General features: G+C 40.5%; 1 protein-coding gene across 1 annotated transcript; it reads left to right on the top strand.

Annotated features, from left to right (window-relative positions):
• Positions 1–3874: 3874 nt before the first annotated feature.
• On the top strand, positions 3875–15129 carry LOC121380082. The gene is made up of 6 exons (XM_041508833.1): positions 3875–5020; positions 5541–5579; positions 7811–7929; positions 10607–10684; positions 10813–10932; positions 14100–15129. The coding sequence occupies exons 1-6, from the start codon at positions 4498–4500 to the stop codon at positions 14721–14723; spliced, it is 1503 nt and encodes a 500-aa protein (XP_041364767.1). The 5' UTR covers positions 3875–4497; the 3' UTR covers positions 14724–15129.
• Positions 15130–15696: the final 567 nt, after the last annotated feature.

Raw genomic sequence — 15696 nt, 5'->3', positions numbered from 1 at the left:
CAGGTGGTCCAACATCTACAGCAGATCAAGGATAAGCTGCCGTCGCTCCGAGACACTCCAAGCTCCCCGAAGTAGTACAACCTTACCTAGGACGGGTATCAAAAGTATAAAAAGGGGGAAATTGGGGTTAAAAAAGTTTGGCTGCACCCTTAAAGAAACTTATCAACATTACTATCCTATATAAATTATTAATACAATATATTTTCGGCGCAAATTTAGATGGGCTGGTCTAATATTAATAATAATTCTTAAACAATATTCATTAAGCCCATGGGAGGTTAAGAGGAAAGGGGCTGCCAGTCATATTTTAAACATTGGTGTGACCAGGTGAGGGTCGGGAGGGAGGGGAGGCCGGCCCTACTCAAAACCTAAGGTCGAACCGCCTACGCATATAGCCCCAAAGAATGCCCTAACTCCCGGCATCCCATCACCCCCACCCCCCACCGTGTCCAACCGCAGTTCAGTCCAATCCTGACAGCCTTTTAGTCGTTAAAGAAGTTATTATAACTTCCCAAACCGGCGTCACTTGAAAAGTGACGCCAAAGGGTTGTAATAGTTTAATCGCTGGTGCCACTAGAGCCATTTAGTAAGGTCAACACGAGCGTGGACCAAATAGCAGACACTTCGCAAACTTGAAGTAACACCGAGTGGGAGCCGTGCTCTGATTGGCTGAATTTCGATTCCTCGGTGAGGCCTGTAATTTACCTAAGTCTACAAAGAGTAACTGCATCCAAAAACTTGTCTGGACTCTAAATTTAAAACCAAAAATTTTATGACTGCTCGGCCGAAAGGGTTTTAAGGTGATTTTGAGCAATTGAACGGGCGCCAAAATAAAATGCGTTAGACTATTTACAAAAAAATAAACATAAGAATTTAGAACTCGATCGAAAACTCTTAAAGTCTAACTAGCCCAAGAAAAAATAGTACTCACGGAGGTGAAAGAGGTTGGCAAAGGGGAGCACGTCATGGAGTTCCGATGAAGTTGACAGCGTCGAAATGCGGGATGACCGACCGGTATGGGGATGCTGCTAACGCCTTGGCTGTTGAGCGATAATCTTCCCCGGCTGTGATCTTAATCATACGGTGTAGGGTCGGGTTATCCATTTCTGGGAGTAGCAGTCCTTGGTTATAAATTCCTCTTCGGCGTACTGTGAAACGGATACCTCGGCCATCCCGCATTGTGACGTGGTGAAAACAATAGTCTCCCTCTGTCGGCCTCGTTGGTAGTGGTTGAAAGGCCTCATGCTTTGGTTGCGTAAAGAGGAAGTTGACGTCCTCGATGTTAGTCTTGGAGAGCTGGGAGTGGCGTGCTGTCAGTTTGCCGGCCTTCAGTGACCAAGGCTCCTCAGCGTCCATGTCCGGCTTCGGTGGTTGACTCGGAGGGCCTGGCTTGTCTGGTTGGCCACTCGGGGGAGTGGTTGCCTTCCGCTTCACAATGGCAATCTTTCGGGCCTGCGCGTCAACGGGTGCTGCCTGTATAGTCGGCGGCACAACCGGAGGCGCTGAAGTCCTGGCCTGTGGAGTGGGTCTAGTCGGACCTTTGGTCGAAGTCGGGACGTCCGGGGCTGGTGCCTCTTCCGATCCTGTCTTCTTCCGGGGAACGGCAGTGGGCGGCGCAACAGAAGGAGTCGCTGCCGGCGGTTTAGCCGCCGGTTTTGGCTCCCCCTGTGCCTTTCCTGTCGCACGTCTCCTCCTCCTCCATCTTCCAGTCTTCAGTGGTGCCGGGTCCCCGTACACCAAGGTCACGGAAGCCCGTGACCCGGTATACGTGACCCGGTATTCCAACAGCGCTCCGTAGGAGACCATAAGTCCCCCCAGGTGGGGGGGGGGGGGGGGTGGTAACGCGAGAGTGCATTGACATACGTCCATCCTCATCGTGGTCAATTTCGAAGTGCAAGAATGAATGCAAGAATCGACTTAGTATCTTAATGCAAGGACGGTCAGAGGACGTAATCGTAAGCAATAAAAATGAAAATTCTCAATCCCTGAACAGAGCCTGCAAAGAAAGTACAATGGAAATACAGTGGCTAGTGACTTACTCTTGTCCAATGGTGGTATACTAATATATTTAATATAAAGAGCTCAAGGCTTTAATAAACTGGATAAATATCTGGAAGGACCTCCAAGACAAAAACCGAAAAAAGTACAAGAATGAATGCAAGAATCGACTGAAGTAGACCTAGAGACTACTGTATTTATGTGGCGGTCTTAGTCGTTATCCAATCAAGACAGCACAAGATAACGGAGCATGTGTCGGCGATACCTGGCTTTAAAGGCGCGAATAATCCCATGGCCAAGAGGCTGAAGGTGTGAAGTTGTGTTCGCGGGTAGATATTTCAAAGTAACATTGCTAAGTTCAATGTTTGGCCCATGTGACGTCGCATTGTCTAACAGCATGATTATTTTCCGTTTCTGTTGTCTCATGATTTTATTAACACTTATTATCCATGCCGTGAATAATGCGATGGTCATCCACGCCTTTTTGTTGGCAACATAGGTAACAGGTAATGTATCTACGTTTACATTCTTGAAGCATCGAGGTTTCTGTGATTACGCAAAGCCAACATATACTTTTGCTTACTCTTTATTTCGCTAAACGAACGTTTAAAAAACCCCCAACACATTTACACAATAGGAAGGCAGCAAATTAAATTCCCTGTTATTTGTGTCAATCTTTGAAGCAAATCATGAGACATGTTTGTGAAGGATCACATTTAAGACCTTAAAACACACTCGTAACTTAATAAAGACATCTAACCCAAACCCGAACTCCGCTAATGTTAACCATAATTACAACACAATCAATGTGTTTACAGTAGTTAACTCCATACCAAAGCTTGCGATCAGTCCTTTTAATTGTTTATTGTCAAGTTGCTAATCTTGCCTGCTGAGCGGTACCTGTACTGTATGCAGCGGTGATTACACTGATAACAGCGATCTCGAGCATGCGCATATTGCACTAGCCATGGGTGTTCACAGACAGGTGGGCGCCATATTGATTGGTATCGGTTTGATTGTCCGGTTTTCAGGGGTAGGATTTACACTAAGTTGACACATTGGGACCGAATTGTTTGTCCGGTGTTCAGTTTAGAGGGGTTTCCGGTTTAGAGGGGTAAAATATAGTGTTAAAAGATGTGTAAATCACGGGACCGCGGAAAACGTCCGGTTTTGAGGGGTTTCCGGTTTATAGGAGGTCCGGTGTTGAGGGGTTTCACTGTACATACATACATACATACATACATATATACTGACGGACAAAAGGACGGAGATGAAACCTCTTGTCCTCCGTTTGCGCCGGTATGGGACTAATAACTAATAACGTAACGGGGGGGTTGGGGGGGGGGGGGGGGTGGGGGTGGGGGGGGGGCATGCAGAAATTAAATGTTTGTGATAAAATTATTTTCAGAATGTTATTTTGTTTGTCCATTTAGTAGGTCGACCGTCGAGAAATGTAGCTTTTAATAGGGGATTCCCCATGGATATCTGTCTCTATTGCAGTCAGCTTGGTCATGCTCCAATCGATTTTCACGATCTTCCACAGCGAACAGTAAAAGTATGAACAGGGTGAGGTAATCGATGGAATTACCCCTTGAAAGAGGACCCCGGTTCATGAACCCGAAGTTTTAAAACCTAGTATGTTAAAACCCTATGATTAGTCCCCACCCCGTAATATGAAGCTTGAAGGTAGCATATTTCGGCACGCTTGACTTGACGTTAATAATTATGCTGAGAACGCATTTGGACATATGACTTTCGTGGGAATCCCCGGTTTTTTTTTAGACTGCGTGTAAGATTGTTGGTCAACTGACGTGTGATTATTATAAGGTATATTCAGATCATCAAACAAGGAAGATTAAAAGAACAAATAATCGATTCAGGTATGAACAGGCAACTAACCAGACACACCTTTCACTATTGAGGAAGTGATACATATGAACAGCATTCAACAATTCAGGAAGAATCTAAACATTTCGCTTACCATTTGTTCTTTAATGGATTTGCCATTTTGGAGTTTGTTCAATGACACAAATGACGTTCAAATGATATAATAGGGCCTGCTTGTTGTGTGTGAGACACCTGATTCTTGTTTAAGGCCCGTGTGCAGAGGGAATACGTTTCTACGACATAGACTATATGTTTATTACCATAACAGCAATAGGAATTTAATTGTATTTGGGTTACAAACTGGATAACGCAAACACTGCAGCGGTCTTTGATATACCAGTCGTTGAACTGTGGTCATAACAGGAAACATCTGTTTGGAAAAGTCGTACTGGAAAGAAAACGTATAGCAGTTGTGTGTATCAAAAGTATATGTGTGTTGGTAAGTCGCACTGGAAAGAAAACGTATATAGCAGGCAGGTGTATCAAAAGCATATGTGACAGTGTTGGAAAGTCGTACTGGAAACAAAAGATATAGCAGACGGGTGGATAGAAAAAACCCGTATAGGCCTATGTGATATATTGTGGGACGAAACGGCAGGAGATTTTCAGAAGATGAATTCTTCACCGTCACGACAGTCAAGCTGTTTGGATGTGGACACAAGATCACATACTTATCACAGAAGCTTCTCTGAAGTTCCGTTAACGGCGAACGCCCGACGACATGCCGTACTTGAAAACGGAAAGCAGTACCATGCGTACTTTTGTGACGCCAGCCACGACATCGATTGGGTGAATCAGACGATGGATATGTTAGAGTCGTCCAAGCATAATCTCGTCTGCGGACAATACGAACGAGATTTCACCCCTGGAGAGTATGTTTTGGATCTCATTACGGCTTTTTGTTTCACCTCCAATAGAGTCGTCTTCGTTCTTTCTCCAGAGTTTATGCAGAACAACTGGGCAATGTATCAGATGCGCCTTGCGGTCAACTATAGTGTCGATCACGATGAAAATATAATACTGCCCATAATCGTCAAAGAATGTGATATTCCAAAAATGTTACTCCCATTTCCATGCATCGACGCAAGAGAAGACAACTGGTGGAATGAATTTGTCGATAAATTAAAGAGGCCAGGTATTAAGAGAAAATAATGTCTCTGTTTGTCTGTCTATCTGTCTCTCGATGCCCCTCTGTCAATGTCTCTCAGTCCATTCCCCCCCCCCCCCCCCCCACCGTTTGTGATTTGCTATTGGCCCTCTCTCCCTAGTTCATGATTTAGGCCTATTATAATACTATTTTATTAAACTTTCGTTTTGAGGCACGTATGCGTTCTCTCTCTCTCTCTCTCTCTCTCTCTCTCTCTCTCTCTCTCTCTCTCTCTCTCTCTCTCTCTCTCTCTCTCTCTCTCTCTCTCTCTCATATATATATACATATATATATATATATATGCATGCATGCATACATACATACCTACATATACATACACATACACATACACATACACATACACATACACACATACACACACACACACACATACACACACACACACATACATACATATACACATATGACGATGGTGGTGGTGGTGGTGGTGATGACGACATTTTGATGATTTCAGTATAGTAGTAATTCATATTTTAATTTATTTTAGTTTCAAAGATTCCAAAGATTGACATCTGTTCAAAATCGGGTAAGATTAGTTACTTACTTTTAAAATGATCTATATTAATATTCACAATCCAAAGTATGCAAGTATAATTAGTGCAATAATCATTCAAACTATGTAAATTTGGACCATGACAAAAATCCTACATCCTAATGTTGCTTTATGCTGTATATTTCCATCCAAAGTGCATACAGCACAGTTTAAAATTAATAATTTCACGCTACAAAGAAGTTAGTGGTTTTCTCCAACAATGTGGGCGAGTAAAAGGTTTTTTTTCGAATTGTCCGTCCCTGTAGACCCCCCTCCCCCTCCCCCACCCCCTCTCTCTCTCTCTCTCTTTCTCTCTCTCTCTCTCTCTCTCTCTCTCTCTCTCTCTCTCTCTCTCTCTCTCTCTCCCATTTTATTTCATTTTTATGTGGTCTTTTTCATTTACTAATGGAATACACACCTACAGTTTAGTAATAACACGTACATGTTATCGCTATGAACCGCTATCATCACATATGAAGTTAGTTTCTATCTTCATACCACATACATGTATGTCGTCATGTTTATACGAGTAGCCTACGTCTTGATAATATGGAAGAAATACTTACAGTAATATGGGTGCTCTGTTTTAAATTACTAAATACTCGAAATTGCACCTTTAACTGTTCGGGTTGACCAACGTGTTTTTCTGATTGTTCTTTCAACTTATTTGAAGACGGATAGGCAAATAAAAATATAGAGCGACAGTTAATAAGATAGAGATGACAGAGATAGAGAAAAAAGACAGACATACAGTCGGAAATATGGACGGAGAGAGAGAGAGAGAGACAGTGACAGAGACAGAGAGAGAGAGAGAGAGAGAGAGAGAGAGAGAGAGAGAGAGAGAGAGAGAGAGAGAGAGAGAGAGAGAGAGAGAGAGAGAGAGAGAGAGAGAGAGAGAGAGAGAATAACAGATAGAAAGACATGTTGGTAAAGATTACAACGACGATTTTATTATGAAGGTGAATATCCGATTTAGGAATGAAAATAAAAATGCTTTGCCTGGCGAAGTTTCTGAATATTGAAAATTCCTTTAAATCACCCTTAAAGTGAATCAGAAAAATATGGGGGTCAAGCTGCTCATTTGTGGTGTTTATTTCTCTATCAAAAGTTGGGCACACTTTGACCCAGTCGAAAGTTAGTTGGTTTAGTACTACGTGGATCATTAAAAGGGACTGTCCTGAGTTTGCTATTGTTGTCACACGTTTCTGACCGACATATAATTTTTTTGACTAAAATTGCATATGTCCATCTTTAAAATATCAATGTCTTTATATACAAGGGTTTCTGATTGACTGATTGTATTTAAAACCCGAGATTTGATATTACATCCTAATATTTCCGTGCGTACCAAAAACAAGTTATATACTAGGAAGTAAAATAGAGTTTACGCCAGTACAAACATTAGAACGACCGTACGTGGTGCTTATGAAACCTTTGAAGTGTGATCTGGTCTTGTCTAAGGGTTTAACGTGCACATACAGAGCAATCTGTTGTAGCGCACCCTCTCATGGGCGCAGGTGTCGACCCATGCCGGTGTTGCGAAATATGTCCTCCCCCCCCCTCCCCCCCGAAAATCGCCCCTGGAGAATGGTTAGGTTTAGGGTTAGGGAAGGTTTTATTTTGTGGGTTGGGGCGATTCTATTTCAAGGGGTGAGGTTTTATTTTGAAATCGATTCGATGGGGGGGGGGATTTTAAGGGGGGGGGGGTCTATTTCGTGACACCGGCTCCTTCGTCCAGGACAGGGAATGGTTTGGGGTGGGTGGGAGAAGAGACGGCCCGTCGGATTAAGTCCTGTATATAAAATAGTGTGCTGTTTTCCTGTGGTAATTTGGCGCATAATTTGGAATGGTCGATTGATAAGAAATGGAGCTATTGTAGTAATTTTGACGTAGTTTGCCGAATTGTAACTCATACTTAAACTTTGCCTATTGTGGTTAGTCTCCCGAGGTTGCCTCCTAACTTATTCCTTCGGAGGCCTTGATCCATTGACTTTTAAAGTCTAGATCGAAGACTCCAATAGCGCCTGAGACTAGCACAATGGCAACGCATTTTTGTATGTGTATGACACTATTAGAGCTTCCATCTAGACTAAAAGTTTTAAAAGCACGTGCCGAGAAGCATATCGAATACACAAACTCTGATGTTTTGAACAAGACATATTTACAAAGCTATTAAACTCAGGACAGTCCCTTTAAGTTTCTTCTTCTACTTGTCATTCAAATAGATCATTTGAACATCAGCGGTCTGTGTCCTACAAATAAATCGTCTGCATCAGCGCCATCTGGTACCTATAGATCAAGTGTCCCACCTAAAATCCCGAAAGAGTTGAGGACTAAAATCAAGGTATGATCGACACAGGTAAACTTTGGTTTGTTTAACGCCACTAGAGGACATTGGTTTATTAATCATTAGCTATTGAATGTCAAATGTGTTATCACTCTTACATTCTTAGAGGAAACACCGCTACATTTTACCATTGCCGGCAAGCGATCTTTTATTTGCACTTTGCCCTAAGCAGGATAACACATATCACGGCTTTTGATACACCAGTTTTTGACTGAGGTAACGGTACTGTCGTTTAGATTTGTGTATGGCGGTAGGTTTCTGGGAACCCAGACATTTGGGAACAGCCATGGGCGTACGAGCTCACATTTTTTGTTTTTGCCCAAATTAAACGAAAATACCCGAATCTATATAACAACATTTATTCATATTAGCATTACTGCCAAACAGCTACATATGGTTGCAAACGAATAATGGATTACAACTAATTTTGCAGGTGGAATGATAGAATGATAGAAATGCAAGGTAAAAAGGTCTTAGGTTAACACATTTTGCCCGAATATCTCTATTGTTTTTGCCCGAAATCGAGGATTTGCCCCCTCTCCCTCCCCACCACCCCACTCCATTACGCACGCTTACGGGACAGATCATCATATTGCATGGCATTGATATTGATTTTCCGCATTTTCATTCAATGGCCATTGTGTGGAGGGCGTGTTCCCTACATTTTCATCATTCTTTCTTGTAAAATTACCTGAACACCAAATTTCTATTCATACTCAATGATGATTCTGAAGCTTGTGTGTTGAACATTATCTGAGCCAAGTAGTTGTTCATATCTGTGATGCGTATTCTATGATGAGTCTTATTGTATGGTTCCTATGTCAACCAAACTGTTGCAGGATTTTAGAGTTGGTCAGTCAATTTGGTTTGACCAGTTTGATCGCCACTAACAGTTTTTGGCAGCTCACGGTTCTGAAGTCAAGTGAGGTTTCATGTCTATTTTGCTTCAGTTCAAAAACGTTGGTGTATGTGTATGCAAGTCCTAGGTTTGTCCACATGTTTAATCGTATCTTTTTCCTATTGGTTAAAGAATAGGAAAGGAAATGTTTTATTTAACGACACACTCAACACATTTTATTTACTTTATAAATTATGGCGTCGGAGATATGTTTAAGGACCATACGGATATAGAAAAAGGAAACCCGCTGTCGCCACTTCAGCAAGGGTTCTTTTATATGCACCCTCCCACAGACAGAATAGTACATACCACGGCCTTTATTACACCAGTTTTGGAGCACTGCCTGGAACTATTGGTTAAAAAGGCAGAAACATTTGTGAGACAGTATTTGCTTGTTTGAACTGGGTGGTGCAAGCGTTCCATCTGTTAATACAATACAATACAATCTTTATTGCAACCACTGTATGTTAAAGTTTGTTTAGTTCAACGACACCACTAGAGCACATTGATTAATTATTAATCGGCTATTGGGTGTCAGACATTTGGAAATTCTGACTCGTAGTCATCAGAGGAAACCCGCTGCATTTTTTCGTAACACAACAAGGAATCTTTTAAATGCACTTTCCTAGAGACAGGAAAGCACATACCACAGCCTTTGACCAGATGTGGTGTACTGGCTAGCACGAAAAAAATTCCAGTCAGTTGAATGGATCCACCGAGCTGGTTCGATCCTGCGACGCAAGCACCCCCAGCAAACATTCAATCCACTGAGCTAAATCGAAAGTTAAGGCGACAGCGGTGGTTTGAATTATGTTAGGTTGCTGTTGATGTAATTACGCTCTGAGAAGCTGCCCACTTCAGGGCTGTTTATATAGAGGGTTTTCATGATTTTCTATGGAGAACAAAACAACATATATCTTTAAGTTTGCATTTATTTTATAAACATCATGTTAATACTCATGCCCGCCATGTCACTAATGTAACCGAATTATGTGTCAATACGATGTTACGTTATGCACGTTATATATAAACATTTTTTATCTCTGTATATATTTATTTATCATATAATATCTTACATTTTCAGTGCAATCAAAGTATGTGATATTTTTCAGATCACATACTTTAACAATTTGATAACTTTGCAAATTAGATGTAAATTAATGGAGGTCACGGCACTAGGTTTATTGACATTTAAGCAAACGCACATGGGTGACACTCCATAATTGACGCATGCATTCATAGTCATCAAATAAAAACATTTCAATAGCAATTTTACATTGAAAGCTGTCCAGCGTTCAGAAAACAAAAAACGTTAGGCCCTAGTTTATTTTGATGTAAGGACATCCAAAATGACGTCATTCGAGTTTGACTTCATTTCCATTCAAAAATACACCGCGCCACATATTCTTACGTCATTTGAATGTCTAGTAATGGCGGTCTGGAATTAAAGTTGTGTGTACAGTTTGCAAAAACACGTTGTATTAAGCTTGAGCTTATATGATAAAGAGATTATTACTCTCGTGTATTTCGGTATCGTCAATATCATATATTAGGAATACAAATAATGTATTATGCTCGCCAAAGGCTCGCATAATACAATTTTTATTCCTAGTATATGATATTGACGATAGGCCTACCAAAAAACACTCTGGTAATAACCTCTATATATTATGTGCTCAAGGTCCATTAGGTCTAATGCGAATAAAGTTATCATATTAATATAATTAGATTATTTCCAACATTAGTAACCAAATGTTATCTAATTTTACATTTCAGATCTGGCATCGTAATCGACTTTCGGCTTCTTTCTGCCCTGTAGGTGCGCCACAGGAGCCAGTGAATAAAGATTCTGAGGTTGGTTTAAATTTGCATATTTAAAATTTTAAATTACTGCTGAAATATAAATATTAGGCCTATCCAGTTTAAAATGTGTATGTTAGATTATTATTATTATTATTATTATTATTATTATTATTATACAGGACCACTCCACAAACACTGACAATGCTGAAGATGTTCAGTCCGAGTCATCACAAGAAACATGGTCTACACTAACGACTAGTCTAAATGTGCAGCAGGAGCTAGTGAACAGAGAATCTGAGGTTGGTTTTACATATTTATAAATAGTCTACTTAGCCTGTTGAAAATGTGTATGAACTATTATTATTATTACTACTACTACTACATGCACTACTTCTTTTACTACTACCACCACTACTACTACTACTACTGCTGCTGCTGCTACCATTACTACTACACCTACCAGTGGCGGATCTAGGGAGGGGGCAGGGGCCCGGCACCCCCACCCCCCAAGTTTGCGACAGTTATAATTTTATTATATATTAATTTTCATCCACCTCTAAACATCCACCAAACTTCCCTTGGCATTCCGCCTCATGTCATTGGATTTTCTGGATCCGCCACTGCCTACTACTACTACTTCTATAATAACAATAACAATAATAATAATAATGAATGAATGAATTAATGTTTAACGACACCCCAGCACGAAAAATACATCGGCTATTGGGTGTCACACTATGGTAAAAGCAAAACATTAAATGTTGAATCACATCAATATAAAAATTCAAGGTTTAAATAAAAACAGTGTAAAGGACTGTGCAAAAATACAAATATCACAAATAGATAAAATTAAAATTGAGAATAAAACTCAGTATCACGTAAAAATTGTAAAACTAATTCTGGATGGAATCGAAATGATTCCATTACATTTCTCTGACCAAAAATATCTTTTCTAGTTTGTTCGATATGAGGACACTCCATCAAAATGTGGCGTACCGTCAGAGTACACTGACAGTGCTCACACTGGGGTGGATGATCCTTCTTCAAAATAAATGAATGGGTCAAGTAAGTAGGACACAAGACTACCTCATCCTTCCTGCACTGTCTATAGGAGGACTACCACTCTCCCAAGACTGGCTTGATAGCATAAAGCTTGTTCGCAACCGCACCATCCCAATCACGTTGCCAAGTCGAAAAGATAAATTGGTTGATACTAAGTTTAAAATCAGTATAAGGTACACCAACCCTGGCATGAGGCAAACCCAAAGCAGACTTGGCAGCAGAATCTGCCTTTTCGTTACCCCTGATACCAACATGGCTGGGCACCCAACAAAATACAACATCTTTATTGGCAATAGATAAAAAGACACACTTTCGTATCACCATCCCAATTAAGGGATGGTCCAGCTTCATATTGCGCAAAGCTTGGAGACACGAAAGTGAGTCAGTAAAAATAATCAATTTGGATGCTATTGAATCTTTGATTTCTTCTAAGGCTTTAATGACTGCCCAAACTTCAGCACTAAAGATTGATGCCGAGTCAGGCAGTCGCATGGAAAGTATTGAGTCTGATGGAAAAACTATAGCACAAACCACAGAATTCCCATCCCGTGATCCGTCTGTATACACAGGAATGCAATCACGGTACTTGTCTTGAATTTCCATGAAAAACTGTTTATAAATAACAGCATCTGTGCGATCTTTCTTCAGATGCGCCAGATCAAACACAATTTTAGGTGGTGTAATACACCATGGTGGTAAAACAAAATATGAAGGAGTTTCCAAAGTGTCAGTTAAATCAATGTTGGAAAGCAACAAAAAAGTGCTTAATGCTAAGACCAAATGTACGAATAGCATTTGGCCTTGCATCAAACAACTTCATATATTTGTTATCAAACACCGCATCATGTGTAGGATGTTGTGATAAAGAGTTAATCTTGGTAGCATACTGCAGAGAAAGCTTTGCACGTCTATCACCCACTATCATCGTGCGCATCAACGTACAAGCTCTCTACAAGAGACGTTCTAAACGCACCAAGACAAAGCCTAAGTCACTGATTGTGTATAGGATCTAGCATTTGCAAGTAAGACTTGCGTGCCGACCCATACACAATGCATCCATAATCTAATTTTGACCTCACAAGAGATCTATACAGACGGAGCATAACCTTGAGGTCTGCTCCACATTCTGTATTGCCAATAATTTTTAAAATATTAAGAGCTTTTAAGCCCTTCTTTTTAACATATTTATGATGGGACACAAAAGATATTTTCCTGTCAAATATAACCCCCAGAAATTTAGTCTCCGTCACAACTGGAATTGAATTGTTGTCCAAAAACAACTGTGGATCTAAGTGGAGACCTCGTTTCTGGCAGATATTCATACAAACCATTTTTGACTTTGATAATCTAAAGCCATTGTCAGTTGCCCATTGATGAAGTTTATTCAAACAAAGCTGCAACTTACGTTCAATTATACTCATATTGGACGATCTATAGCAAATCTGAAAATCATCAACATATAACGAGCAATCCACACCAGGTGTTAAACATTGGATGATGCTGTTAATTTTCACAGAAAATAAAGTTACAGACAGGATACTACCTTGAAGCACACCCATCTCCTGTGGGTGAATGTCGGACAAAGTCGACCCCACCCAGACTTTAAAAGATCTATCTTTTAAAAATTGTGAAATAAAAACAGGAAGTCGACCTCTAAGGCCTATGCCATGGAGGTCGTTTAAAATCCCATACTTCCACGTGTTATCGTAAGCTTTCTCCAAATAAAAAAAAACACTGAAACCAAGTGCTGATTATGGATGAAAGCTTCCCTACAAAACGTTTCAAATCTAACAAGATGATCAACCATGCTACATCTAGGTCTGAATCCACATTGCACGTTAGTAAGCAATTTATGGGATTCGAGATACCAGACAAGTCTACGATTGATCATTCGTTCCATGGTTTTACAAATGCAACTTGTCAAAGCAATAGGGTGATAACTAGTAGGATTTGTTGGATCCTTACCAGCCTTGGGAATAGGAATGATAATTGCTTTCCTCCAATCAGAAGGAAAGTCTCCAGAAATCCAGATGTCATTAAACATATTCAAAAGAACCATCAAAGATGATTCAGGTAAATGTTTCAATAACTGATAATGAATTTCATCCGGTCCTACTGAAGTATCATGGGCTCTACGAAGAGCATCCTGCAATTCCTCCATAGAGAAATGCCTGTTGTATACTTCAGCATTTTCGGATGAAAAATGAATGGACTGCTTTTCAGCTTTTGTTCTGACAGATGTAAAAGCATCTGTACTGAAAGCAGAAGATGAATTATGAGAAAAGTTGTCTGCCAATGCATTGGCAATGTCACGATGAATAATAATAGTGATGATGATATCCTTGTTATTATTTTTAGTAGTAGTATATTATTGTTATTATTATTATTATTTATGTTAATATAGGACTCGTCTCCAGACAATAACGACGCTGGAGCCGTCGAAGTGAAATCGGTACAGATAACATCGTATAAAACCAGCTCGTCCAGTCCAGAGGCTAATCTCGGCTTTTCGCAACAGCTGCGATGTCAGGGTAAAGAAGTATTCGAAGCCCTGCAAACGAGACTCACGACCTCGGCCAATGACTTAGCTGTTAACGAAGGAGATGTTTTAGAAATAACATCCAGACCAAACTGTTCCCCCGAGGAAAACGTCACTTGCAAGAACTGTTTGGGACAAACTGGAAAAGTGCCCTCTAAACTTCTTGGGCCAAGTTTGTTTCCGTTACCCTCTCAGTTTGTCAAAATAATTCAACAGCCTATAACGAAGGCAGAGAACAATCTATTTAGAGCAGAACTAAAAAGATTTGGATCTCCACAGTTCATTGTGAAGGAGACTGATTTGAAAGCTGAGACCGACTCGATGAATTTGTCAGTAAAGAAAGGAGACGTGTTACAGCTTTTAAACCCAACCCAGTTTTCCGAAGGACGTTCTAAAGCGCGGAATTGTCGTAACTACACGGGCTATATCCGTTGCGACAAAATTATCCGCATCCATAACGAGTCCGGATTTGAATCGGATTTAAAATAACTTCACTTATTATCGTCACAGTGCTACAATTTCAACTTTGTAACCAAACAATTTATATATTTATTTGTGCATGTACATTACGAATTGGTTAATTGGTAACCTGACGTCAGCTGTCTAATAAATTATATGGTCTCTATTTAGTTGGCGACTTGCCAATCAGACCAGGTAGTATTAAGTTTGTTACAAGTTGAATTAAACTGTTGGAATACAAATAAAATATAACGACGCCGATATCAGACTTTTCCCCGACACCGAGAGTATCATACCACAGCCCTTACTTCGACGAGAGGGCGAGACGTAGCTCTGGTAAAGCGCTCACTTGGTGCGCGGTCGGTCTAGGATCGATCCCCATCGGTGGACCCATTGGGCTATTTCTCGTTCTAGCCAGTGCACCACGACTAGTGTATCAACGGCCGTAGTATGCGCTATCCTGTCTGTGGGATGATGCATATAAAATATCCCTTGCTGTTAATCGAAAAGAGTAGCCCATGAAGTGGCGACAGCGGGTTTTCTCTCTTAATATCTGTGTGGTCCTTAACCATATGTCCGACGCCATATAACTGTAAATAAAATGTGTTGAGTGCGTCGTTAAATAAAACATTTTCTTCCGTCTTTTTAAAAATGAGTTTAGTTCCTCTCTAAGACTATACCATCCAATAGTCGATGATTAATAAATCAATGCGCTTTAGTCGCGTCGTTAAACACACAAACTTTAACTTTACCTCTACGAATATCTGATCGAAATGTGTCTCTTGTTTAATCCAACTTATCGTATTAAACGTATCATACAACGGAATCGCATAGCTATGTGCCCGGCTTTGCGAATTAGTAAGTCTGTAATTGAAATATTTACATGTCCCAAATGGTTCTAAAATGTTCCTAATACCCAAAAGGACGCACCAAAGGCATGTTCCTCTAAGCAATTTGGGACATTCCTACGTTAGTTGATGTTGTAATGGAAAGGGGGCATGGT

This window comes from Gigantopelta aegis, chromosome 8 (genome assembly GCF_016097555.1).
Source record: "Gigantopelta aegis isolate Gae_Host chromosome 8, Gae_host_genome, whole genome shotgun sequence".
Classification (NCBI taxonomy): domain Eukaryota; kingdom Metazoa; phylum Mollusca; class Gastropoda; order Neomphalida; family Peltospiridae; genus Gigantopelta; species Gigantopelta aegis.
Note: the sequence above shows the minus strand (reverse complement) of the source record. Positions and strands in the feature narration are given on the sequence as shown.

What these genes read in the sequence shown, in the direction of transcription:
- LOC121380082 (XM_041508833.1), top strand. Translation starts at nt 4,498, where the DNA reads ATGAATTCTTCACCGTCACGACAGTCAAGCTGTTTGGATGTGGACACA. An exon ending in TGACATCTGTTCAAAATCGG is followed by an intron (nt 5,580 to 7,810) that starts GTAAGATTAGTT and finishes TCATTCAAATAG; the next exon opens with ATCATTTGAACATCAGCGGT. An exon ending in CAGTGAATAAAGATTCTGAG is followed by an intron (nt 10,685 to 10,812) that starts GTTGGTTTAAAT and finishes ATTATTATACAG; the next exon opens with GACCACTCCACAAACACTGA.